Source organism: Salvelinus alpinus, chromosome 35 (assembly GCF_045679555.1).
Source record: "Salvelinus alpinus chromosome 35, SLU_Salpinus.1, whole genome shotgun sequence".
In the NCBI taxonomy this organism is placed as follows: Eukaryota; Metazoa; Chordata; class Actinopteri; order Salmoniformes; family Salmonidae; genus Salvelinus; species Salvelinus alpinus.
The window spans coordinates 5521206-5549193 of record NC_092120.1 but is presented as its reverse complement, the minus strand read 5'-3'; the positions used below and the strand labels follow the sequence as shown (position 1 = coordinate 5549193).

General features: G+C 46.4%; 1 protein-coding gene across 10 annotated transcripts in view; it reads left to right on the top strand.

Annotated features, from left to right (window-relative positions):
* LOC139564713 (adhesion G protein-coupled receptor B1-like) overlaps positions 1 to 25591 on the top strand; it is a 147560-nt gene extending 121969 nt beyond the window's left edge. For 4 of the 10 annotated variants that reach the window (XM_071384497.1, XM_071384496.1, XM_071384488.1 and 1 more), the window contains 15 exons: positions 2913 to 3039; positions 9868 to 9971; positions 10266 to 10368; positions 10574 to 10724; positions 10836 to 10905; positions 11381 to 11447; positions 12439 to 12524; positions 18027 to 18125; positions 19441 to 19612; positions 19883 to 19978; positions 20087 to 20150; positions 21156 to 21829; positions 22647 to 22682; positions 23073 to 23231; positions 23652 to 25591. In XM_071384497.1, the coding sequence (XP_071240598.1) occupies positions 2913 to 3039; positions 9868 to 9971; positions 10266 to 10368; positions 10574 to 10724; positions 10836 to 10905; positions 11381 to 11447; positions 12439 to 12524; positions 18027 to 18125; positions 19441 to 19612; positions 19883 to 19978; positions 20087 to 20150; positions 21156 to 21829; positions 22647 to 22682; positions 23073 to 23231; positions 23652 to 23846 (2203 nt within the window). In that variant the 3' untranslated portion in view covers positions 23847 to 25591. Of the gene's footprint in view, positions 1 to 2912; positions 3040 to 9867; positions 9972 to 10265; positions 10369 to 10573; positions 10725 to 10835; positions 10906 to 11380; positions 11448 to 12438; positions 12525 to 14675; positions 14742 to 18026; positions 18126 to 19440; positions 19613 to 19882; positions 19979 to 20086; positions 20151 to 21155; positions 21830 to 22646; positions 22683 to 23072; positions 23232 to 23651 lie in introns of all 10 variants that reach the window. The other 6 variants (XM_071384493.1, XM_071384490.1, XM_071384491.1 and 3 more) reach the window with 3 other exon arrangements.
* Positions 25592 to 27988: the final 2397 nt, after the last annotated feature.

Below are 27988 nucleotides of genomic sequence, written 5' to 3'. Positions count from 1 at the left end.
TTTTTACGATACAGACTATTTTGACTTTGCAGCTGGCCCATCTAGTGTAAATCGCTCAGTTCTGCTCCAGGGCAAGATTAATAATAATAAACGTCAACCTGCTCTTGACCTGGCCCAGTTACCCTCCCTACCTTATCTCTCCTCGCCCACCTCCAGTTCTTTAGAAACCCACAATCTGATTTGTTCACTTTACAGTTTGTTTCTTGAATTTTGCTTCCCCTGTTCTTTAATCTGTCTGTTGGTTTTAGTTAATACATCATTTATTATGATTTCCATCGCTGGGTGTTATAGCACCAGACTAAACCATTTCTGAAATAATGTCAAATATTCGTCTGGGCTTGATTGAGCTTGTCTTGCTTAATGGAACCAATAGAAACATTGGAAAAGTTGCCAACCCTGCCCATCTGGCTCTGCAGGTAGACTAGAGCAAACGCTAATAGTATTTGAACCCAGGGATGTCTGGGATGTTGTGGCTGTCAGGCAGGCCCTGCTGTCCCATTCATTCATGTGGTCCTGGCCTGTTGTTGGCAGGGACCGTTCACACATGCAGTGCTGCTGGACCGCCACCCAAATTATCCCATTAGACCGCGGTGAGACCTGTGTGTGTGTGTGTGTGTGTGTGTGTGTGTGTGTGTGTGTGTGTGTGTGTGTGTGTGTGTGTGTGTGTGTGTGTGTGTGTGTGTGTGTGTGTGTGTGTGTGTGTGTGTGTGTGTGTGTGTGTGTGTGTGTGTGTGTGTGTGTGTGTGTGTGTGTGTGTGTGTGTGTGTGTTGCTGTGGCTTGCTGTGGCTTGCTGTGGCTTGCTGTGGCTTGCTGTGTGGTTGGGAAAGCGGCCTAATCGTGTCATCCACAGAGACTCTGCGCTGAGTTATAATATTGGATTTCTGTTAGGGTGATGTGCTAATGTTAGCACTGAGCCTACTCCTGGGGCTACAAGACTGTACTACTCTCTCTCTCTCTCTCTCTCTCTCTCTCTCTCTCTCTCTCTCTCTCTCTCTCTCTCTCTCTCTCTGCTCGTCATGGTTTTCACCCCTCAGCACTCTCCAACCAGATGCACCATGGGTAACCCTATCAAGGGCTGCTGTGAGGTGGCCCTGGGGCACTGTGGGTAACCCTGTTAGAGGCCGTGGTGTGTTGTGATGAGATGTCTTTGGCCCTGAGGTTCAAATAGTATTGGGTTGCTTTCAAATACTTAATCTGCTCTTGATTGAGCCTGCCTAGCTCAATGGAACCATTGGAATAATCAACACAGTGCAAACCCTGCCCAACAGGCTCTCCAGACTGAAGCAAATAAATGCTTCAAAGTATTGGTAAGAACACAACTACAATTTGAACCCAGGTCTGCTGAGGCACAGTCCCAGGCTGTCACTGTTTTGTTGATTTGTTGGTTGGTTAAAACCCTGGGGGCTGCTGTGTGTTCCTGGTGCCACTAGCCCCAGAGACCTGCAGGAGACCATGTTCCCCCGTCTTGATGAGTCCCTTTGGGGACCACTCTGTTTGGGAAGAGGATGTAAGGGCTCACTTGAGATGATGGAGTGTGACATCATCAATGTACCATCCAGCATCACTGTGCCATGGGAGAAAGAAACAACACACAACTCCCATGAAGACATGAGGAACCAATAACCATCGGGTCATTCTCTGTGCACCTGCAGTCAGACCGATATGAAGAGAGGAGTAAAACTGAGCCATGCACAATACAAGAACTTGAAAAGTCTTCTTTATTATTAAAACCAACTGGTTTTGGCGTGTTATCTTTGTCAGGGTTTTAGAACAGCTGTGTGGTAACTTAGCCACTTGTGGAAGGTCTGATGTTGTAAACAACAATGAAATAGTTGTGGTCTGATATTTCAGCACCATGCATAGTGGGAAAATATGGTTTCTGATATTTGGAATTCAGCACCACATGGCAGTGGACAGCATATTGGCAAAGCAACGTCACTGGCCACTGAGAATACCCCATTAAATGAGGGAAGAGGCCTACAAGCAAGACGTCTAGAGTGGAAGGCTCCCCATGAACTCCACGCTAAGCTGTTAGGCAATGTTGTTTTTGAATGTTAAAACTTTAGAATTGTTAGTAATGCTTTATAGTAAACGTGGGTAAAAGTGTAGTCAATCCCATTAACAGTGAGTGACAAAGTGGTGTGGATTTAGCCTGGTCCATTTAGGGTAATTAAGACTTATAAAAACATGGTATCTGTCAAAGTTCAGTCAACACTCAGAATTCACGTTTTGATTAATACGCTCAACTAAAGAATGGTTAACAATATAACAGAAAAATAAACTACATATGTATTTAAAGTGCTTTCTTATTGGGTTTGAATTGCGGTTATTGTTGATGTATGGTACAGTACGCTACAACAAAGGCCTAGACCAGGCCATCAAAAACCTATTTACACCTAAATTGAGGTTAGGATGGCATTACAGTCACATGAAGTCCTGTAAAATGGGTTCACACAATAAAAAATGATTTCCAGCTGATTAATTGTATATTAAGTACACAAAGATGATCTATTTAGCATTTAAATTGTTCCACCAATAACGCAATCTAAATCTAGGGATAAATAATGAGATACAATAATAACTTAGATTATTATTATTATTTTATTTTAATTGTATTATTATTATTGTTGTTGTTATAACCCCCTTGCTATTGTTTGTTTTTGGGTCATTTGTGAATTCCAACTCTATATTGCAATAACCTGGCCAAGCAGAAACCTGAGCAGCACGGCGTCTGGCTCACAGATAACCTTTCATCACCATTTTCACTGCGTTTTCTGCGCTCTTGCTCGATGCCCGCGGTGATGCAAAAGGGGATTTGGAATTAAATAGCTGGTGTCTGTAACGTGGTGGGGGATTTGACTAGCTTTCCCCGTCTTTATTCACCGCAGCGCTCTCTCTCTCTTTCCCGCAGCTCTTCGCTGCTCGGATCGTGGTCTGCCAGGGGCTGCAGAGCCGTGCCTGTCGACTCATTGAGAACCAAATGCGTGTGTGACAGACTCTCTACCTTCGCCATTTTAGCCCGGCTAAATCCTGACATGGTAAGTCCGACAACTTCCTTCATTCTTTTATGTTAGGGTATACGAATCGAGGTGCTTGTGTATGTATCTCACGGGTTTAGTGGAAAAGGGCGTCATTGCCATTCGGTATCAACAGAGCCCTCGCGCGCGCCCGCCCTCTCTCTCTCCTCTCTTGCTTGAGACATGCAGATGCCATTCAGCAAGGGCTCTGTGTATTCTCAAATAAAGAATTTGGGCATCTTTCAAGTCGTCCCACCGAGCAGAAGAGGGAGATTTGTGTCGACATGACACATTTTAGTCGAGGTACATTCAGTTTATATATTACAACTGCAAAATGACCGTTTTGACTATTGATTTGCATACATTACATGCTGAATGAGAAATTGTTAGGCTATGTGAATAATTATTTTGGGGTTTTAGATAAGCTATTATTATAATCATGTTAAGAGTCCTTGCATATTTCATGTGAACACTGTCCAATGTAACATAGTAACATATTATTCCAGCATTTTGACAAATTAAATAATATTTCCCTGCACATGTCTCCATTGGAATGCTGCTATGCTCCATGCATGCTGCCTAAATATCCTCCAATGATGCATTTACATAAAATGGGGCTAAAATAACAGAACAAATCACAGATAATCAGTATTTGATTCCAACTGGGGGAAAAAAGGTGTGTTAATATGACAATATCTTTACCAAACCCTGCAGAATTCCAGTGATGGCTCAAACCACTCAAACGTGGCCCAGTTTCTGAGGGTAGATGAAAAGGCCAGTACTGGCTTTGTGAGGAAGTGTTCATTCTGAGCGATTAGTTATTATTAGACTGGAAACTGCCTCTGAAGCAGTTGTTCACTAGTTGCCCTGGTAACAGTATGGAGGGAACCAAGGGCTCTTAAAGCTGTAGAAGACCCTATACTAATACACCACCACAGCCTTTGTGCTGTGTGGCCTAGATAGACGGAAGGGAAGAACGGATGGATGGATGAAGAGAGGGATGGAATACCATTCATTTACCCAAAATGTTCAGACAGATGAGACATTTACCCGTTTTAGATATGCATGTGGTTTTTATATGGCGGTTCCCAAATGCTACATCAAAAGGAGGGGATGTGGATGAGAAAATGTGCACCTGCAAGCAATGGACAAGCTTGATTTGGTAGGTCTTAGGAAAGCAAATAAGCACGCCAGTCTTTCGCCCTGAGAATCTGCAGCTGTGCGTTTGATGTTCTGTATCTCTCTCTTCTCCCTCTGTCTTCTCCCTCTCTCACACTCCCTCTGTCTTCTCCCTCTCTCACACTCCCTCTGTCTTCTCCCTCTCTCACACTCCCTCTGTCTTTTCCCTCTCTCACACTCCCTCTGTCTTCTCCCTCTCTCACACTCCCTCTCTCTTCTCCCTCTCTCACACTCCCTCTCTCTTCTCCCTCTCTCACACTCCCTCTCTCTTCTCCCTCTCTCACACTCCCTCTGTCTTCTCCCTCTCTCACACTCCCTCTGTCTTCTCCCTCTCTCACACTCCCTCTCTCTTCTCCCTCTCTCACACTCCCTCTCTCTTCTCCCTCTCTCACACTCCCTCTCTCTTCTCCCTCTCTCACACTCCCTCTGTCTTTTCCCTCTCTCACACTCCCTCTGTCTTCTCCCTCTCTCACACTCCCTCTCTCTTCTCCCTCTCTCACACTCCCTCTCTCTTCTCCCTCTCTCACACTCCCTCTGTCTTCTCCCTCTCTCACACTCCCTCTCTCTTCTCCCTCTCTCACACTCCCTCTGTCTTCTCCCTCTCTCACACTCCCTCTGTCTTCTCCCTCTCTCACACTCCCTCTGTCTTCTCCCTCTCTCACACTCCCTCTCTCTTCTCCCTCTCTCACACTCCCTCTGTCTTCTCCCTCTCTCACACTCCCTCTCTCTTCTCCCTCTCTCACACTCCCTCTGTCTTCTCCCTCTCTCACACTCCCTCTGTCTTCTCCCTCTCTCACACTCCCTCTGTCTTCCCCTCTCTCACACTCCCTCTGTCTTCTCCCTCTCTCACACTCCCTCTGTCTTCTCCCTCTCTCACACTCCCTCTGTCTTCTCCCTCTCTCACACTCCCTCTGTCTTCTCCCTCTCTCACACTCCCTCTGTCTTCTCCCTCTCTCACACTCCCTCTGTCTTCTCCCTCTCTCACACTCCCTCTGTCTTCTCCCTCTCTCACACTCCCTCTGTCTTCTCCCTCTCTCACACTCCCTCTGTCTTCTCCCTCTCTCACACTCCCTCTGTCTTCTCCCCCTCTCACACTCCCTCTGTCTTCTCCCTCTCTCACACTCCCTCTGTCTTCTCCCTCTCTCACACTCCCTCTGTCTTCCCCTCTCTCACACTCCCTCTGTCTTCCCCCTCTCTCACACTCCCTCTGTCTTCTCCCTCTCTCACACTCCCTCTGTCTTCTCCCTCTCTCACACTCCCTCTGTCTTCTCCCTCTCTCACACTCCCTCTGTCTTCTCCCTCTCTCACACTCCCTCTGTCTTCTCCCTCTCTCACACTCCCTCTGTCTTCTCCCTCTCTCACACTCCCTCTGTCTTCTCCCTCTCTCACACTCCCTCTGTCTTCTCCCTCTCTCACACTCCCTCTGTCTTCTCCCTCTCTCACACTCCCTCTCTCTTCTCCCTCTCTCACACTCCCTCTGTCTTCTCCCTCTCTCACACTCCCTCTCTCTTCTCCCTCTCTCACACTCCCTCTGTCTTCCCCTCGTCCATCCTAGAGCTAAGATTATTCAGCCAGGGGGGATGATCTTGGAAGTGTGTGTGTGTGTGTGTGTGTGTGTGTGTGTGTGTGTGTGTGTGTGTGTGTGTGTGTGTGTGTGTGTGTGTGTGTGTGTGTGTGTGTGTGTGTGTGTGTGTGTGTGTGTGTGTGTGTGTGTGTGTGTGTGTTTGTGCACCTCTGCAAGATGTTTACACATCATCACTTGCTATACACACACACAGAAGCAGTTGCTATCCTTATTACACACAGCTGCACATATGCATACTGCACACACACACACACACACACACACACACACACACACACACACACACACACACACACACACACACACACACACACTGTTTATTTGGCGTGTGCCTGTGCGATGGGCAGCAGTCGTAGTAGCATCATGTGTTAATAGCACTTCGCAAGTGATTTCTGCTTCTCCCTGGCCCGACACAGTGTTATCCTCCCCCTCATTACTCCTTCTCATCTCTCTACCTCTATTCATCCCCCTCTCTACCTCTATTCATCCCCCTCTCTACCTGGGTACTCGACAGGCTGTTTCACAGCAGTGTCGCATTCTGGGGGCTTTTAGATGCCCTAAGAGAAGCATATTGTGGCAATTATATTCACCTGGTTCTGTGCCAGGAGAGAAGGGCACTCCTTTTCCTCCCTCTCCCTCTCTTCCCCCCCCCCTTCCTCTCTTTTTTCTTCTCCCTCCCTCCTGCCATGCTAGTGGGTTTGTGAGACAACCATGGTTACGGAACAAGCTAATTATTCCTGCAGCAACACTTGCCACATTCTGAATGGCGCAGCCCCTCTCCTCTCCTCTGTCTGCAGCTAGCCTCATGCAGCCCCAGAATGACAAACACCCAGCCCCTCTCCTCTCCTCTGTCTGCAGCTAGCCTCATACAGCCCCAGAATGACAAACACCCAGCCCCTCTCCTCTCCTCTGTCTGCAGCTAGCCTCATACAGCCCCAGAATGACAAACACCCAGCCTCTCTCCTCTCCTCTGTCTGCAGCTAGCCTCATACAGCCCCAGAATGACAAACACCCAGCCTCTCTCCTCTCCTCTGTCTGCAGCTAGCCTCATACAGCCCCAGAATGACAAACACCCAGCCTCTCTCCTCTCCTCTGTCTGCAGCTAGCCTCATACAGCCCCAGAATGACAAACACCCAGCCTCTCTCCTCTCCTCTCCTCTGTCTGCAGCTAGCCTCATACAGGCCCAGAATGACAAACACCCAGCCTCTCGCCTCTCCTCTTTCTGCAGCTATCCTCATACAGCCCCAGAATGACAAACACCCATCCTCTATCCTCTCCTCTTTCTGCAGCTAGCCTCATACAGCCCCAGAATGACAAACACCCAGCCTCTCTCCTCTCCTCTGTCTGCAGCTAGCCTCATACAGCCCCAGAATGACAAACACCCAGCCTCTCTCCTTTCTCTTCTACCCCTTTATCCCCTCTCCCTCTCTCTCCTGCTTAGTCATTTTCCCACATCCTTTTCCTCTGCTGCTTTCTCTGCCCCTCTCTCTCTCTCTTTCTCTTCACATAGTAGGTCTCTGTCCCGCCCCTTTATCATTCCCTCTCTTCATCTCTCCTCTCCTGTCTTCTGTAATGTTACCATGTTCAGTCAATTCTACTCAGCTGCAGGCTGTAGAAGGAAAGAGAGAGAGAGAGAAAATGCACTGCAGTCCCAAACCTGAACCCAGCAGGCTTGAGTTTTTGGGAATTGGATGAATGAATGAATGAATGTTTGTGTGTGTGTGTGTGTGTGTGTGTGTGTGTGTGTGTGTGTGTGTGTGTGTGTGTGTGTGTGTGTGTGTGTGTGTGTGTGTGTGTGTGTGTGTGTGTGTGTGTGTGTGTGTGTGTGTGTGTGTGTGTGTGTGTGTGTGTGTGTGTGCGTGTGTGTGTGTGCATGTGTGTGTGCGTGTGTGTGTGTGTGAGACAGACAACTCTTTGTTAGAATGTCTCATGGGTCTGTGAGTACGCAGTTCACACACCTACAGACCTGCCTTTGACCATGTAACCCATAGTAGGCCTCTAGATAGTAAGACATAGATCAACTAACTCAACAGAACCACAGAACAGCTTTGTGTTTCCCATTATATCAGAGAGACTGTTCCTCATGCTGTAGACTCATTCATGGATTCATGTTCATTTAGAAGCTATCCTACTTGGGTTTGAGTCACATGCAGTCAGATACAGAGTTCAGTGGAAGGTCATGATCAAAGCCAAAGTCTGACTCTACAAACTAGACACACCCAGGCTAGGTATCATTGAACTACTGTTTCCATGGTGATTCCCAGAAAGTCTTGATGGTGTTGGATAGCTGTTAACACTATGATACTGTATGTATACCTGTATATCTGCATTGATACAGGACAGCAACCAACAAATCAAGATCACCATTTCGCCATTGTTGTCTTGAGAAACGTATATGCTCCCATTCTGAAGGCAGTTTTAGGTAAACTCTGGGATAATGTAGCTTCTTCCGGATGGGAAGTCTCTATCTGTCTCACTAGGCGATTGCACTGTACGCGATTCACATCCCACATCCCTGCTCTGCCATTAGTGGAGACAGAGAGGGCTGTAAGAGTTACTCGGTCTCAGCGGACATTGTTCCATTCGGCTGCACTCATAATCTTTTTCCTTCAGACAGAGAGAGAGAGGGGAACTCACCGCAGTGCAGATTAATCAAAGGATTTAATTAATTTGGCCCTCTAGCACACATCAAACCTGGAAACAAGACAGACTATATACTCCAATTATCTTCTGCTTGAGGGTGGAATGCACCACCATAGAATAGACGCCCCCATCCCTGTCATAAGACTGGAGCTCTCCCTTCCACCTGCATCTCACCTCTAGCTACCCCAACACCACCTCAACCCCCCTGCACGGCGACCCTCCATCCCTATCCATTCCCATCAGACCCATTCACCTACATCCACCCCCCAACACCACCTCAACCCCCCCTGCACGGCGACCCTCCATCCCTATCCATTCCCATCAGACCCATTCACCTACATCCACCCCCCAACACCACCTCTAGGAAACCTTAGCCTTAGCCCTTAGAACATGTTTCCTTTAGGAACACAGTAAGTGGACTAAGCAGACTTCATTAAGCAACACTCCTGAACATGGGCTTCTTGAACATCCTCTAGTCTACAGGTCACAACCACATGTTGTATTTGGCTCGCTGTTAGTACTGCTGTGTAGAGCACATAATGGTATATTGAGGAACGCAGTCAACACCCACGTCTGGCCCGCGTTGGGAGAGTGGCATGCCAGTGCCCAGGATGACATGCATGGGAGCCTGCAGGCTGCACTGCTCCCTCAGATAGATACACTGTCTGCCAGCTAGATGCTTTCACGCTGTTCAGGCCACAGCAGGGAACACTCGTCAGTCAGTGCTGCTAAGCATGTATGAGTCAAGTCTGGGAATTGTGTCCGAAATACACACACAGACACACACACCAGTGAGATGCATAAAGCAGCCACAGGGTCAGTGGGTTGCTGCAGCCTTCCTTCCCTGACTGCTTCTGCTGCCACGCTACCGTACCGAAATCCTGCATCACCATGGCAACTAAGATAATGGCTGCTGCGGGAACATGGAGACGGCAATCTGTTGTTGTCGATGCTTTTACAGGAGGAGGTTTCAATTATCTTGCTGTGTTTCATGGTAGAACGTTTGAATCTGGCTGAATCAGACTACACATCTGACAATATAATCTGTCAAAATGTGCTTCATGGCCTTCAGCTAAGAATCTGTGTGGTGATTAACCTTGGAGTCACCTTGCTCTCCATATCCAGCCAAGGCCCAAACAGCAGCCTGTCTGCCAGCCTCTCTCCAGCTCCCTGCTCTTTTTATCAGATACCAGATATACTTACCTCTGTACACGGCACTGCTCATGTCTGTGTGTGTGTTTGGGGGGGGGGGGGGGGGGTCCTGTGTGTTTGTGTTTGTTTTTTGGGGGGGGGGGGGGGGGGTCCTGTGTGTGTGTCTGTTTTAGCTTTGCAGTCATGAACCAGGAGAGTGGAAGAAAGAATCTGCTTCAAAAAGGAGAAGAAGACAGCTTCTTTACAGTTCTAACAGTCTGTGTGTTGACTGTATGTGTGTCTCCTGCAGAACATGGATAAAATGCAGCTTCCCTCTGTGACGCTGATGGTGGGCTGTGGAGTCTCCTCTCTCACCTTGCTGCTCCTCATCATCATCTATGTGTCGGTCTGGAGGTGAGAACACATTGACTCTGGTCTTTTGTTTCTAGTGGTATCTGAGTAGTTACTATTCCCAGCTGACCTGTATGAGGCTGGTTTGGTTACAGATCCACCATAGTTGCTTGAACCGTGCTGGAAAGGACAAAGTGGACTAAATCTGAGCCAGCATAGTGCGGTTTAGGTTGGCTTGATAGTGTAAAAAGGCTAGAGCTTTTGAACCGTTTAAGTGAAGGAAGTATGGGTGTAGTTGTTGATTGTTGACGGTCAATTGGGAAGGTGTGGACCCCTCAACATGTTGTCTCTCCTCAGGTACATTCGCTCCGAGCGCTCTGTCATCCTCATCAACTTCTGCCTCTCCATCATCTCCTCCAACGCCCTCATCCTCATTGGTCAGACACAGACACGGAACAAGGTAAGAGCCAATGAACAAGCTGTATCTTACCACGTACTCTCTCAAGGTCTTGTAAAGATGCTTTACTCACATCTCTCCATCTCTTCTTCTCTTCCCTGTTCCCTTTCAACCCCCCTCCTTCTCTCCTTCTTTCTCCCCCTCTTGTTCTCTTTCTCCCTCACTCTCTGTCCCTCTCTTCCTATCTTGTGTTCTCTCCCTCTCTCAGGTGATCTGCACGCTGGTCGCTGCTTTCCTGCATTTCTTCTTCCTGTCGTCGTTCTGTTGGGTTCTGACAGAGGCGTGGCAGTCGTACATGGCCGTGACTGGCCGGCTGAGGAACCGCATCATCCGCAAGCGATTCCTGTGTCTGGGCTGGGGTGAGGATGCTGGGGGCAGGGGGGGGCAGTTTTATCTGTTTGTCTGTCTGTCCATCTGTGTGTCCGTCCCATCCCTACCCAGTACTGACCCTTCCCCCTCCTCCTCCTTAGGTCTACCTGCTCTGGTTGTGGCAGTCTCTGTGGGTTTCACCAAAGCTAAGGGATATGGCACCGTCAACTAGTGAGTCTGCTATCCCTGATATTGTTGCTGTGTGTCTCCCTTTGTCTAGACAAATGTACTTTTGTCTCTCTCTCTCTCTCTCTCTCTCTCTCTCTGTATCTTCCTTTCATTATACCTGTATACCTCCAGAACTCTCTTCTTCTAAACCTTTCCATATTGGATTAGCTAACTGTTTAAAGAGCATTTAAGACATGTGATACAGAATCCTTATGCGTGGGGGTTGTATTTGTGTGAACTGAGTGCTGGTATCTGACTTGACCTCTCCCTCTCCTCGCTCTACCCCTCCCTCCTTTTCTCTCTTTCTTACACCATCTTTTTTCTCTTCGTGTATCTATTTTTCTCCATCCTTTTTTTCTCATGCCATCTTTCTTTCTTTTCATCTGTCTTTCTCCTTCCTTCTCACCTGATCTGGGTGTCACCCCCCATCCTGCCTTTTCCTTTCCTCCTCCTCCCTCTCTTCCTCTTTCTCTCTCAGCTGCTGGCTGTCTCTGGAAGGTGGTCTGCTTTATGCGTTCGTGGGACCGGCTGCCGCTGTAGTTTTGGTACTTCCTATCTCTCTGTCTCAGCCTCAATTTGTCTGAGAAACCTTTGTTGCTTTACTGATCTGAGATGAACATTTAGCCACAGAAATAAGTAAGATACTGTAACACTTATCTTGCCCTAACCATAAACTTACCATTTTGGCTTAATGCAGTCAACATACTACATACTGCTATTGGTTATAGCCAGTCAATAGATTGTACATTATCTTAACTAACATCTTCATCAACCATGTATAGTCATCAACGGACCCTATGTGCAAGATTGCTACCACTTGTCTAACTACATGTTATTACCTTGACTTAGCAGTTACAACTTTATATACACTGCCGTTCAAAAGTTTGGGGTCACTTAGAAATGTCCTTGTTTTTGAAAGAAAAGCAAATTTTTTGTCCATTAAAATAACATCAAATTGATCAGAAGTACAATGTAGACATTTTACAAATGCTGATGCTCCAGAAACTCAACTAGTCTAAAAAAAGGCCCGTTTTATTGCTTCTTTAATCAGGACGACAGTTTTCAGCTGTGCTAACATAATTGCAAAAGGGTTTTCTAATGATCAATTAGCCTTTTAAACTGATAAACTTGGATTGTTAACACAACGTGCCATTGGAACACAGGAGTGATGGTTGTTGATAATGGGCCTCTGTACGCCTATGTAGATATTCCATTAAAAATCAGCCGTTTCTAGCTACAATAGTCATTTACAACATTAACAATGTCTACACTGCATTTCTGATCAATTTGATGTTATTTTAATGCACAAAAAATGTGACCCCAAACTTTTGAACGGTAGTGTATATACTGTAGGTTTGATATGTAAAGCTATTCTCTTTATGTGTGGGACTGACATAATTCACATGCATGCATCATACTCATTTCTGTAGTCCCATGTCAGACTGACAGAGTGGTTGTAGCTATATGGTCTGAATGACTAAGAGTTTTACTCTGTATCTGGCTGCTTTGTTCACATCTCTCTTTTCTCTCTGACAGGTTAACATGGTTATCGGGATTCTCGTATTTAACAAACTGGTGTCCAAAGACGGCATTACTGATATGAAACTGAAGGAGAGGGCAGGGTATGCCTTATCCTACCACACATCCATCTCACTGGTCCACCAATAACCAGCCTGGGGGCATAAGCTTGGGGGTGGGGCTAGCGATGCCATTGGCTCTCACGTTTAGAACGCAGGAGCTAAGAAAGATGAGTCAGATGAGGAAATTGATAAGAGTTATTTTTTTGGGAAGACAGAATTTAGAAACGGGAGATAACAGTTGGGGAATAGGAGCACAGACAAAAGGAGAGAGGGAGAGAGAGAAAGAGAGAGCGGGAGGAGAGATATAGTGAGAGCAGAGAGAGAGAGAGAGGGAGGAGAGATATAGTGAGAGCAGAGAGAGAGAGAGAGGGAGGAGAGATATAGTGAGAGCAGAGAGAGAGGGAGGAGAGATATATTGAGAGCAGAGAGAGAGGGAGGGAGGAGAGACATAGTGAGAGCAGAGAGAGAGAGAGAGGGAGGAGAGGTATATTGAGAGCAGAGAGAGAGGGAGGGAGGAGAGACATAGTGAGAGCAGAGAGAGAGAGAGAGGGAGGAGTGATATATTGAGAGCAGAGAGAGAGGGAGGGAGGAGAGATATATTGAGAGCAGAGAGAGAGGGAGGGAGGAGAGACATAGTGAGAGCAGAGAGAGAGAGAGGGAGGAGAGACATAGTGAGAGCAGAGAGAGAGATAGAGGGAGGAGAGATATATTGAGAGCAGAGAGAGAGGGAGGGAGGAGAGACATAGTGAGAGCAGAGAGAGAGAGAGGGAGGAGAGATATATTGAGAGCAGAGAGAGAGGGAGGGAGGAGAGACATAGTGAGAGCAGAGAGAGAGAGAGAGGGAGGAGTGATATATTGAGAGCAGAGAGAGAGGGAGGGAGGAGAGACATAGTGAGAGCAGAGAGAGAGAGAGAGGGAGGAGTGATATATTGAGAGCAGAGAGAGAGGGAGGGAGGAGAGATACATTGAGAGCAGAGAGAGAGAGGGAGGAGTGATATAGCGAGAGAAGAGAGAGAGAGGGAGGAGAGATATATTGAGAGCAGAGAGAAGAGAGAGGGAGGAGAGATATATTGAGAGCAGAGAGAGAGAGATGTGAGATATTTTGAGAGCAGAGAGAGAGGGAGGGGAGATATAGCGAGAGCAGAGAGAGAGAGAGAGAGGTGAGAGTGGGGAAATAAAAAGGAGCAGATATTGAAAGGAATATGTGGATGTTTTTATAAGACAGACAGTGATCACTGATTGGAAGATTTGTAGAGGATGGGGTCTGACAGAGAGGGATAGAAGAAGAGAGGAGCCAGGGAGGGTGGGGAGGGAGGGAGATATAAGAAAAGGGAAGATTGGAGTGGTTATCGGACACTCTCATTAAGAAACAAGATGGCGCATCAGTGCTCATCTCATGGCTATCATATTGGTTTCATTATACTCTGCCATTTACTGTATGTTGCTTTTACACATTCACTCAGCTTCTCTTCATTTGCAGGTGTTGCTATATAATGTACATTTCTGTATATCCATCTTTCTCTTTTTTTTGTTTCGTTGATTGTTTTATAGGGAAGGGGAGCAGGGGCCCTATGGGTATAGAGTAGAGACCTCAGAGATCACTCAAAGCACACGATAATGTCATGTGTTTGATTTATTGTACACCGCTAATGCTGTCTCTATGTCCATAGAAATGGGTTTATTTTCTGTTGTGTTTGTTAGAAGGCTACTCACTATAGTATGAAACATAGTCCATCTGATACATCTGTTTTGTTGGAGGTGGGGTTTTACTACAGCCATACTACAGCCAAGTTCCTGAGACAGGATGGAAGGTTTTCAACCTTCTTCAACCATGTATACTTGTCTTAAAGGCTGCTTTGTTTATACTTACTACTGCTACTTAATACAGGCGGTAGCATGTGCAGTTCAATACTGGCCAACGTTGTGACCTTTAGTCCCTATATAACCCCAGGGTTGACCTTTGACCTCTTGGTGACCCCTGCTCCCCCCTTCTCGCAGGCTGCTGTTCTGTGCCCTCATTGGCCATCGTTAGTACATCCAACTGTATTGTTGTTTATTTATGTATTTATTTTCTCTGAACAACATGTTTGCCTCTCTCTGCAATGATCTATTCTTGAACTGTACAAGTTTGTTTTTTGCTGTCTGAAACGTTCTCTTTGAGTTTGCACAGAATCCCCCCTCTCTCTCACTCAGGGCTCCTCCTCTCCAATCAGGAACACCTCAATCTCAGCTCCCCCTTTCCACCTCGTCACTGATTCGGTAAAACATCTGCCCCTCCCACTGTTGTTGATTTGTATTGGCTATCAGCCCTGCTCATGGCCCGCCCACTAAATCTCCTCCCCCTGTCAGTAGCGCTCTCTGATTGGCTTAATATCCTCTCCTTACACTCTGATTGGCTTAATACCCCTTCCTCACACTCCCCTACTAGAATAATTTTAGAATCTCTTTCCCTGCTGTCAATATCCCAGCTTCCATCTAAAACCAGCTAGACAAGCACTAGATGTATAGAATAACTATAAACATAAACTGCAGTGCAAAATCTAGAACACGGTTGTGATACATAGTTCTGTTCAAAGTAGTCACATTACTAAGATACAGAATGAATACTGACAGAAGTATAGGACATGGCACAGAGTAGTATATGACAGGGTGTGTGTATGTTCGTGTGTGTTTAGATGTGTGAGTCTGTGCTTTGGCCTGTGTGTTTGTGAGCATTTGATTACACAGTGGGTACTGGGGGGTTGTTTAAGGGTTGTTTTACACCGATGTTGCGCAGCAGACCACTGGGCTATCAGTGATGCCTGGACCGAGGGGAGAGGGGGCAGAGGTGGCACCAGAAGACTGGATACACAACACAGTAGGATACCATGGTATTCTCTGATATTATTCTCATTGTTTGTGCCCCCTCTGCTCCCTCACAGCCTTCTCAAGGATCAGATTAAGCATACGTGGACTGAGGGGTGGAGGGACTGTGGGGAGGGGGGAGGGGGCAGGGTGGCATTGCAGAGTGGATACGTGGAATACCGAAGGGTGTTAGTCTCTTTGCCCCTCGCATGCCTTTCAATACCTAACATGTTTAATCAAGATAATTAATGATTGCTAGATGGTGCGCCTAATGAGGCACGGCGTACTGTGGCTCCGCTCTCTCATATCTCAGAGATTTAATTGTACCCTCGCTGTCTGGCGAGGCTCTCTCTCTTTCCTCCACCCCTAAAATTAGAGGCTAATTGGATGGGAAAATGGAAACAGACAGCAGAGTAGAGGACAAGACAGGAGAGAAGAGGAAAGGCCAACTGTAAAGCCATCCAGGCAGAGCTGGTGGGGTGTACTGTTTCCTCGTTCCTAATTCCAGGAAGTGTTAGCACTGTGTTAGCAGGTTGCTGTTCAGTTACTTTAAACCTAGTTGTCACTATACAGACTGGCTCCTCCCAGACTCACTGGAAAAAAAGTGGCAATTGTTACAGAGTGGACGATCCAAGTGAAAGAAATACCAGTAAACTGGGTAAGCTTTGTACCCTTGTTTGTTGACTGGGAACCACAGGATATCACCTATCTAACTCTTCTACCCATGTTGAGACAGAACAATGAAGTGAGCATTTAGCTGAAGAGTATTGCTTGTTTGATTGAAGAGCTGGATTTGATTTGAGCAGGTCTATGTGTCCCTGTGGATATGGGTGTTTCCTGCTCAGCTTCATTCTCTCTCACTGAACTCTCTCTGTCATCTACAGATCATAAAGACAAGGGAAATGGTGTTGTATTTCAAAAGCTACTGATTGCTTTTTAATATCACAGCCTGTGGCAGAAAGGGGGGGGGGGGGTACTGGTTGTATTGCCCTTTTACTTGAAATGGAATTTCTTATAATGTGATTTTTAATCCATCTGTCCAGCGGCTATACGGAATCAATGGTTTAATTGTTGTTTTGCGAGCGGCCATTTTGTGACACTGTTCTTCTCGAACTCTGTTTCTTCTAGATGTGTGTTTCTTGTGGGAGTATTTTAATATAATGAAGCAGCTTTCAAGCCATTGTGTTGAAGTATGGATGGACAGTTTATTGTTGCATCACGTCCTGATAGTGATCTCAGTAATCACATACCCTCTCGTGTATTATTGCTCTATTATTTCTCAGACAGTATGTCATCCATGATGAAGAGGCATTGTAGAGATTGTACTGTGTCTCTTACTTCCAGCCAGGCATCCAGGCAGAGAGAGGCAGGCCACAGCCACACTGGGCTTTGTGATGTGATGAGAGGAGATTAGATGACAGCACAGACACTGGAGAAGTGGGGTGACACAGAAATAGACTGCTAGATGGGAACTGTGATGATTCGTGGATTACAGTACCAGTGGAGAAACAGCTTCTCAGGAAATCTTTAGAATTCATTGTCTATCCTTTGTGTTGTTTTAATACAGCCATGCAGAAACACACACTCATACGTACACACATTCACATATGTACACCTGGTAATGAACAGGCGTAAAAACACACCGTTAATTTGTTAATTGGAGATATAGGCTAAGAGGCCTGTCACGACTCACTACTTTGAGTTCATAGTTCATTGTTTGTGCGTGCATGTGTTTGAGTGTTACTTTGTGTGTGTACATGCCTACATGTGTGTGTGTGTGTGTGTGTGTGTGTGCGTGAGAGCCTTAGCAGGGTGTTCAGTAATGCCTGTATAAAGTAATCAGTCTGACCAGTGAGGCGTAGGGAGAAATAACCAGGGGTGAAAATATTCACAGCAATTACATTTAGGAAGCTAAATAAACAACGCAATTGAGACGCAAAGCATCAATTGGCACATGAAGTGTCTCTAATTAGACATTTGCTTTATTCATTTATAAGAATACCATCATTATTTAGTTGAATGCACGTAAATGAAGGATTCAACAATAAGATGAAGAAGGGAAATATAATGTGTATCTCTCTTTTTACATGTTGTTCATTTAGCAGACACTTATCCAGAGTGACGTACAGGAGCGATTAGGGTTAAGTGCCTTGCTCAAGGGCACATTGGCAGATTTCACCTAGTCAGCCAAGGGATTCGAACCAGCAACCTTTCGGTTACTGGTCCAACCTCTGAACTGCTAGGCTACCTTAAAACCACTTATGAATCATGTTTTGAATCACTAGTTTGAGCTACATCATTTGCAACAGTGTCACGGCACTTTTCTACACAGGCTCAAGATGATTCGAATAATGTCGGAATGCAATAGTGCCTTTGTTGACTTGATTATCCCACCTACATCTGTGGTGGTTAGGATCCCCTATACGTTTGTTGTGTTCACATAGTAGGAGCAGTGATAAATCATTGAGGAATAAATCAGCCCTTAGTGACATATCCACCCATGTGGTTGTGTATCTTGTCCGGCTCAGCCCCCACACATGCCCCTTAGCCCTGAGAGAGAGAGAGAGAGAGAGAGAGAGAGAGAGAGAGATATAGTGAGAGGGAACTGTGACTCACTCTGCGTGTAAGTGTGTGTTGTATGTGTGCGTTTGTATCTGTGTGTATTATGTTACAACGTGTGTTAATTTGACTACTTTGCAGTCAGATGACAGTACCACTGTACAATATGACGCTCAAATGTGCCAAGTGCGGAGTTATCTCGTCGGCTGACGTTTCTACCACAGCTACCAGTAACGCCATGTTAGTCCTGCTAATTATTTACCCACATATTCTATACTGCTTTCTTTACCTCTGTTTCCTTTACCTTGATATGCCTCCTCTACTTCCTCCTCCTCTTGTTTTTATCTTTTGGTTTTCCCCCCTTTTGGTTTCCTCTCTTCCCCTGTACCCTCGCTGAGAATCATTGGGAATTAGTTCTCCAGTGCTGTTCTTGTAAGATGTGTGTGTGTGTGTGTGTGTGTGTGTGTGTGTGTGTGTGTGTGTGTGTGTGTGTGTGTGTGTGTGTGTGTGAAGCACAGACAGCAGAAAAACAGCTTTAATATAGGCCAGAGTAAAAGTGCAAGGCTCAGTGGCTTTCAGCTATGTAATGCCCCCAGGCTATGGACGGATACAGTAACTCTACATCTGTATCCGCATGGAGGAGGTTTTCACGGGCAGTGCACTTGACTTATCAATTAGTGCGTGTGTGTGTGTGTGTGTGTGTGTGCTTTGGGTTTCTGTTGCCAGTCCTGACGTGTAGCTATATTTTATGTAATGTGTTTTTCAGTGGTGTGTGTCTGAATGCTTGGATCTGTTTTAAACAACACCTAGAAACCTTTCATTCAATCAACTCAGGACAGAGTTAACAAGTTGACCTGTGAAACAAAGACCCTGAAGAGTTGAGGAGTTAGGGAAAGAAATACACATGTTGATAAAGGAGAGAGAGAGACATTGGAACATATGGACCAGAAGACAAGTCCACTTAATCACACCTCTTCCCTCTGCCTCTTGCGTTTGTCTTTATGTTATGTTTCTTTGCTTCATTTCACTTTTGTTCTTCCTTTACTCACCTCAGCTCCTCCTTTTCCTGTTGCTCTTGGTCTCATATGTTTTATTGACACATCCTTAACATACATGCATATTGTATATGTGAGTTATGGAACATATATTTCTATTGATTATGGATGTATGTTTTTGTGTGTGATATTAGCATATTTACGGTAGCTACTGTAAGTATATTTTAAACATCAAGCTATGTACCTATACCTTGTTATAGGTTTATTATACTGTACATAATGCCAATCATTTCAACAACGAGGGCAACAGGCAGTACATAGATGCCTTTTTTAGGAGTAGATAGTGTATGTATTACATTTGACATGCTTCTATTGTAATTAGAAATATACATGTAGTTTTTAGTATCATTGAATCCCATTTCAAACAAGTAAATCATTGAAAATCATATTAAATAGAGACAGTTGTTTCTCAGGAGTGTAGTCTTTCCTTCTTTGTGTATCTTCTACTGACTGTAGTACTGACCCTGGCCCTGGGCTGCTGTTCCTCTCCCATCCTCCAGGGCGTCGCTGTGGAGCTCCTGTGTGGTTCTGCCTCTCCTGGCCCTCACCTGGATGTCTGCTGTCCTGGCCATCACCGACCGACGCTCCTCCCTCTTCCAGATCCTGTTCGCTGTGTTTGATTCGCTGGAAGGCTTCGTCATCGTCATGGTGCATTGCATCCTGCGCAGAGAGGTACATCATTCTTCACCCTGTTGTCACTCTGACACATTTCACCTTGATGATACTCTGTCTCCTACTCTTTTTTTATTCATTATTATTTAAAAAAATGTATTGGTTGGTGTGCTCTGTGCTCCACTAGGAGGTAAAAGGGAAAAGTTGATTAAGTAAACTAAGTCATTGGTTGTTTTGAGGGTGATGTGGAAGGGAGGAGGATGAACAGAGAAAAATCTGACTGTAAAATTGAAAGGTCATGACCTCTGTGTTTATTATGGTGTACTGTAGGTTCAAGAGGCAGTGAAGTGTCGGGTAGTGGACCGCCAGGAGGACGGGAATGGAGACTCAGGGGGATCTTTCCAGAACGGACACGCTCAGCTTATGGTAGTACCACTGGAACGTTATTCTTCATCTAAAACCATGTCTAATATACTTGATATGTATTACATGTTCTTTGTTAACAGGTTTTCTATACATTTCTTTCTTCATTAGACTGATTTCGAGAAAGACGTCGACATGGCTTGCAGAGGAGGTAAGAGTACCAGCAAAAAAAAGAGTGAGTTTATGCAGTCTGTCTGTCTGTCTGTCTGTCTGTCTGTCTGTCTGTCTGTCTGTCTGTCTGTCTGTCTGTCTGACCCTATACAACTCTCTCTGTGCATGTGGATTTTTCTTTGAGTTCTGTCATTAAAAGTTGCACCTGCTTTTCCCTCTCTGCTGCACACGTATTCTGTTTTAGCAGCACCCTCCCATTCCACTCCTCTCCACCCGCAGCCGCCCCTTATGAAGCACAAAACACTGTTTTGACATGAGATGCACCACATTACTGCAGCATAATGTAATTTAGCCCAGCCATTTGGCAATAGGGCGGTGGTGTGCGAACGAGTGCTGAGCAGTAATATGAGGATAAATAGGGTTGTCTGAGTCTCCCACATCTTCCCCCACATCCACCGGCAGGCGGGCAGGCCGTTCTATAATTATGTACCGACCAACAGTGCAGCATCAGATAGAGGCTCTCCTCTGATATCCGTAGGGAGCGCACGGAAATCTGATTATCTCCCGAGACAGGATATCAGGAAAAGCATCTGGAGCAGAAACGCCATTGAGACGCGAGACACAGCAGACAAGCCCACTGAAGGGGGAGATGGAATATAAGAGGAGTGAAATGACTTTCTCTTTGTGTGAGTGTGTGTGGAGCGGTGGGGACTGGGGAGTGATTGTAAGATATTTTGTCATGCTGACAGGAAGTTGTCTGATGCTGTTGTCTAGCCCTGTGCTCAATAGTGAGATGCACACCACAGCAAGCCAGCAGTTACTGTGAAACGGGGTCGCGGCGTAATCTTCAAGCTAATGATCAGAAGTTCAAGGAAGGCAGTGTAGTCACTAGTTCAATCAACAGTGGGAAGGTTTGCACTCATTCTATAGCATGTCCAAGTCTGAGTTGGACATCTTGAGAGTCACCCTATCTTTATCTCTGAGTTTTGCGTCCTCTCAAATCTCCCTCCCTCCCTCCCTCCCTCCCTCCCTCCCTCCCTCCCTCCCTCCCTCCCTCCCTCTCCCCCAGGTACTCTGAAGCGTTCCTCTCTCCAGGGTGATGAGAAGCCATCCTCCCAGCCCCTGACCCTTCAGAAGGGCTCTAACTTCAACACCATGCCTGCCAGCATGGCCAAGGTCCACCTCCAGAATGTGGCAGACTACCCCAGTCATACCCTCACCCTGCGCAGGGAGAAGGGTGGCGCCACCAAGGGCATCAGCACCGAGCTGCCGGGAGCCAAGTCCATCTACATCTGTGACGGGGAGCTCTTTAAACAGCTGGACGGGGAGCTGTCTCCACGGGGGACAGGGGAGGCCGGGGGGCCTGAAGCCACAGGACCAGGGTACATCATCCTGCCTAACAACAACAACACTGGCACCCTGGGGCGGCCCGGAAAGGGCAGCAAGGAGGACACGACGGCCAAGTACAACATCAGCATCGAGCAGCAGATGCCCCAGACCAGGCTCATCCACCTGGCCAACTCGGCGGGGGTGGAGGGCGTCCCGGGTTTCGCGCTGAAGAGCCTGCCTGCGGACCTGGTCAGTGTCTCCTGCTCGGAGAGGGAGTCGCCCGTCCACAACATGCAGAACGTCTCTGGAGAATCCCACATGACCAACAGCATGTGTGAACAGGGTGATTCTGGGAACTCTGGAATGATGTCCAAGAGCGAGACCGTGTCCACTCTCTCCATGAGCTCGCTGGAGGTAAGACACACACACACACACATAGACACACATACAAACACACACAACCGCATGTTCTCACCACATGACTTGGGGAGGGAGATGGGACAGCTTGATCAAAGAAAATATCAGAAACCAACCAGTGTATTCATGGCATAGGGTTTCTGTTGAAATATCTTTATAGTCGCTATCCTTTTCTGTGTGGTAACAGCACTGTAGTGGCAACATGTACAGAAATATCCCAATCTCGCCTGGCTCGACAGAACGCCAAGATCTTTAAAAAGGTCAGGTTTTAGTATTCTCTCCTTGACTGTGCCAGTCCAGTGGGGGAGCTCAAACTCAGACTGCTACACTGACCAGCACACACACACGCACAGCTAGTCGTGCCAAGCCAGCCAATCAGATAGGCAGCCAGTCAGATAGGCAACCAGTCAGACCTCTCAGCCTGCTGGTGTCTTTTCACCTAGGGCCAAACTCGCTCCCCTCCCAAAAATCTGTCTGTACGTGCAAGGTCGCAGCTGGCAGGGCAACCAACAACCAAGCAGCCTGAAGGTCAGGCCTTTCTTTTTCTGCTCGCTAACAAAGGTCACTCGATCACAAGCTGTTTACTGCAAGGATTCACGCCAACGGGGTCAGGATTAAGCAACATGGACACTCAGTTTCTCATGAGTCACTGTTACCACTGAGAAACTGTCTCAGTCGTTTTAACTGATTTGAAACTAACAGTGAAACAGTGAAATGCTGAGGAAGACATCACCATTTTGTCTAGTCAGACTCACACAGCATAATGATGATAGCAGAATGTATCTTTTAATCTTTCCCTCTTGTCTTTCTCCAGAGACGAAAATCTCGCTATGCGGAGCTGGACTTTGAGGTAATTTCAGACTTCTGGACTGCATTTCTTCTGAAATAATGTCTTGACGGTTTGACAAACTGTCTCTAATGTCTCAATTCTGCTTCCAAAAATCCACTAGAATTGACATAATCCCTTTTTCTTTATAAGTATGGTGCATGGGACAGCATAGCAGATCATATGCAGTACTCTATCTAAGCTTTGTAGACGTCTCTGGTGGATGGGAGCTAAATTAAGGATTTTTCTATGAGTTTTTTATGTGTTTGGTCCGTGTAGAAGATTTTTCACAAGCTATGTTGTTGTTTAAGGATGATTGATTTTTTTTCTCTGTTCATACCAAAGTATTACCATGTTGATGGTGGATGGTGGATAAATGGATGGTTGATTTTCCTGTGTGATTGTCCCATGTAGAAGATCATGCACACACGGAAGCGTCACCAGCACATGTTCCAGGACCTGAACAGGAAGATCCACAGTGCAGACCAGGACAGGGCATCTCCGCCTGGCGATGGGAAGGCAGGGAAGAGGTGGAGTGTGTCCTCAGCAGGCAGCGACAAGACCATCATGAGCGTACGACACTCTCTCTCTCTCTCTTTCCCTTCGCCACCTCTCTCTCTCTCTCTCTCTCTCTCTCTTTCCCTTCGCCCTCTCTCTCTCTCTCTCTCTCTCTTTCCCTTCGCCACCTCTCTCGCTCTCTCTTTCCCTTCGCCATCTCTCTCGCTCTCTCTTTCCCTTCGCCACCTCTCTCTCTCTCTCTCTCTCTCTCTCTCTCTCTTTCCCTTCGCCACCTCTCTCTCTCTCTCTCTCTCTCTCTCTCTCTCTCTCTCTCTCTCTCTCTCTCTCTCTCTCTCTCTCTCTCTCTCTCTCTCTCTCTCTCTCTCTCTCTCTCTCTCTCTCTCTCTCTCTCTCTCTCTCTCTCTCTCTCTCTCTCTCTCAGTTTGTTCCCTGGTTCACCTATTCTCCTCTCCTGTCCCTCCCTCTATCCAACAGGACAAGCAGCAGACACCCAGTAAGAGAGCCTGGGAGGGCATCAGGAAGACCCAATCTCCCCCGTCATGGATGAGGAAGGACCTGGAGCCCTTGGCGGCCTCTCCACTGGAGTTGCAGAACGTGGAGTGGGAGAAGGCCAGCGCCACCATCCCTCTGGTGGGACAGGAGATCATGGACCTGCAGACAGAGGTGTGAGACTGAGACAGAGAGACAGACGGAGAGAGAGCAGCCAACCCCGACCCCCAGCCCAGCTCTCAGACAGACAGACACCTTCCCTTCCCGCAGCTCCACGTCTCAATCTCACTCTGAGAACCAACGACCAAACGATCAATGACCAACGAAACGGGCAGGGGTGAGAGAGAGAGCGAGAAGCTCCTTTATGTTGGGACCCAACTAAGAGAGAGAGAAAAGGGGAAGACATACAGAGAGAGAGAGAGAACAATTGTCTGTTAAATGGGGGGGAAAGAGAACAGGTTTGCAGTGCATTTTGTTATATTTTCTTATTGCTGCTGGAATCAGTTTTTGTTTACTATGTCAGAAAGTCATATATCTGGTCTGTTATTATCCACATTATTACTTCACTGGGCACATGCTTGAGTCCCTCTCTCCTCCTGGTAGATCTCTGTGGATGGTTAGCCAGTTTGGCAGTTGGGTGGTGTAGGTAGTGTAGATTAAAAGGACAGACTGCAACTGCCTATGGACTCTTCACCAGCCTGCTAACAGATCACCTGGACCAGCCACACAGTTCATGTTCCAACCAAGCCTTTAGGCAATGGACCTGGTCTGGACAAGACCTTCACCAAACATACAGTACATGTCCCAAACACGCCTAGGCAGTGGAGGAGGCAGACTGCTGGACCATAACCATGTGCCTCTCCATGCCAACGAATAGCCCCGCCCCCCCCACCCTCCACTGCACTGTCAGACAGAGTCCACACCCCCTTGACAGGAAGGGAGCAGACCGATGACATCAGTCAGTCAAAAGGGTGGAAAACCCTCCCATTGGTGGGTGCCATAGTGACATCAGCATAGACCAACAAAGATGAGATATCTCATTTGCGGATGCCCTTAATGACACCACTGAAAGCCAAGATGGCCATATCTCATTGGTGGAAGCCTCTATGACCTCAGCAGAAGCCAAGGAGACACTGTTTTGATTGGTTGACTGATTGCTTGATGTACGAGCAGGCTTGGTACATTTGTGGCAAATTGAATTCTGCTTGTTCGGCAAATGCAGGTGGTAAAAAATGAAGGATACTCATGTCACAAAGTATATAAAGAATTATGCTTAATATTGACATTGAAAATGAATAAATATAAAAATATATATGATAAATACTGTATAGGACATTACAGAGGTTGTGACTCGGCAGTATGGGGTAAGGATTAGTTGCACACAGAGAAAGCACAAGGCTCTTTTGGAGTCCTGTTGTACAGCAATGTAATTATTTCAACAGAGTTCTACAGAATGAATTTTAGCCTATAAATATCTTTCTTACTGTGCTTGGGGATTATTGTTCTCATTATTATAATTATGACCATGATTATTCAGATTACATCTGCGTCCGAAATGGCACCCTATTCCCTATATAGTGCACTGCTTTTGACCAGGTCAAATGGCAGGAATTAACACCAGGTTAAAAGTAGTGCGCTATATAGGGAACAGGGTGCCATTTCCCCTCCCATCCTTTTCAGGGTACTGGAATATGAGTGTTCTGTAACTCCATGTAACAGTGTGTGTTTTGGTATCACTGACTGTCATTCCCTCCTCAGATCTGTACCTGTCTGACATGAACCCTGACCTCTGTCCCCTGACCTTTAACCTCCACCGCCCCCTCCTTTTTAGTTCACTGGGGTTGACTCTTTGTTAATGTACAGTTTTCAGAGCACAAAATGAATGTGTCATATTTCTAATAAAAGTATATCTATATAATAAACTATCTGTTGTCCTGGTGCATTTGTACTGCCAATGTTCCTAATATATACTCTATTTAAACCCCTAGAGTCGACTGACACACCGGTGTGTCAGTCTAAGTTACATAACAAAAAACTCCCCATCAAAATCAGTCAGTTTAAACTAGAGATATCTGTTTGTTGCATTGGATGCTTCTCAATCCACCACTTCCCCCGGTGTTGCACTTCCGCATATGTGGTGAAAGGTGGCAGAGCGTGTTTGTCAGACCATACCTAAATGGATCCTAAAATTCAAAATCAAAATCAAATAGTTAATGATCCATAGTATGACCATTTTAAAACAATTCCATATGTCAGCATCGCACCCCCCCCCCCCCCCCCCCTTCCCAACGTCTTAAACTCAAAAAAGTTAATCTCCCTATTCCCCTATAGTTTTTGTACTGTGTGTTTAAAACAATTCCATAAATTTACTTGGACATTTTTTTCTCCCATAATGTATATTGTCAAAGCACAAGGCATCCAACACAATTACCTGGAGGATGATTGAGGGCTCGAATTGTGTGTTTGTGTGCGTGCTTATGTGTGTGTGTGCACGTTCGTCCATGTGTGTGTGCTCGTGCTTCCGCTTGTGTGTGAGATTAGAAATGGGAAGGCGTGTGGCTGTAATGACCTAAGCATTATTTACAGCCCCTGAACAGACACCCAATCTGGACAGCGAGACGCTCGCTCGGCTAATAAAGATTTAACTGCTCGTAAATAGCCCAGGCAAATAAAAATGATGTGTGTTATTATTAGATTTAAGGAATACATCAACGGTGGAGGCACTAAGGTTCAGAGTGCTGAGGAAATACTATCCAGCACAAACAGAGGATATTACTACATGTCACTGCAGAGCTGCTAAATGTCCTCACCCTAATTATTGGGCTATAATTTATTCATACATTTATTCACAATGGATCAACTTCAGACATTTTAAGTGGGGCAAATCCAATGGGAAAGGTTCTAGGGGCCTTCTGTAACATACAGGAATGTTTTAAAGGTATGCTGGACTGCTGGACTAACCACAACGTATCTCTTAGGAAAATATGGAGTTGCATCAAATTATAAACACAAAAGTCATTAACATTTGGCCTGATCTGCCATAAGTACTTTGGACAGGCTTTTCAATCTAAATGTTACCAAGGTACAGAGGCTCAGAACCCAGTAGATGTAGGAGTTGTTCCCCTCTTTGCAGAGGTTTGTTCTCCAACCCCGACACTCCCTCCATCCTCCACATCTCCACTCAGAGAGAGGAGGCCAGCTGCACAGTGGACCGAACTCACTGAAACACTCCTCCAAAGAACAGCATCTGGCCTTCCACACACAGACAACAAACCACTGGGCATTGTCCGCTCCCTGATTCTCTTCTGTTTTAGCTTGGTGTTTAAAAAAGTCGATTTAGAGTGAGACTCTTCATCTGGAATCTGGAGTTTTGTCTCCCTCCCTCCTCTCCTGTGGTTGGGCACAGATGATGATTTATTTGTGTTTTTCAGAACAGGGAATGTATGTTCAGCAGTGTCACAGGGACTCAGAGAGAAACTGGCACTGATTTAGGCTGACAGGGTCCAACAGCTGACCTACCTCAAAGCCCTTGGCTGGGTGTGTGTGTGTGCGCATGTGTGTTACAAGCACACTGACTCACCTTCCTCTCTCCTCTCATCTCCTCTCTCATTCACAGACAAGCCAGCCTTTCTTCTCACGTAACCACCCTACCACTCCTGGTTCAAAGTCCAGTGAACAGGTTCTCTAAGTATTACAACCCCTACAAATGACTCTGGTAGACCTTCGCTGGTCCCATATACACATTAGAATGCCTCCAATGATCCAGCGTGAGCCGCAGTCTTGGTAGAAACCTATAGTACCCATCATTAGCGTCCATCCATAGATATTAGCCTCACATTGTACATTAGGCAATCAGAAAACATTAGGTTCAAATTAAGCCTCATTATAAAATAGACTGACATTAGGTTTTAATGAGGATCAAATGACAGGAGTTAACACTGGCCGCCTATGGACTCTCAGAGTGCTCCATCCTCACTGAGGCCAGCGGAAAAGCTACAGGAGAGAGTGATTAGAAGAGCTGGAGGAGAGGAGAGAGGGAGTAGAAGAGTTGGAGGAGAGAGGGAATGGAAGAGCTGGAGGAGAGGAGAGAGAGAATGGAAGAGCTGGAGGAGAGGAGAGAGGGAATGGAAGAGCTGGAGGAGAGAGGGAATGGAAGAGCTGGAGGAGAGGAGAGAGGGAATGGAAGAGCTGGAGGAGAGAGGGAATGGAAGAGCTGGAGGAGAGGAGAGAGGGAATGGAAGAGCTGGAGGAGAGGAGAGAGGGAATGGAAGAGCTGGAGGAGAGAAGAGAGGGAATGGAAGAGCTGGAGGAGAGGGAATGGA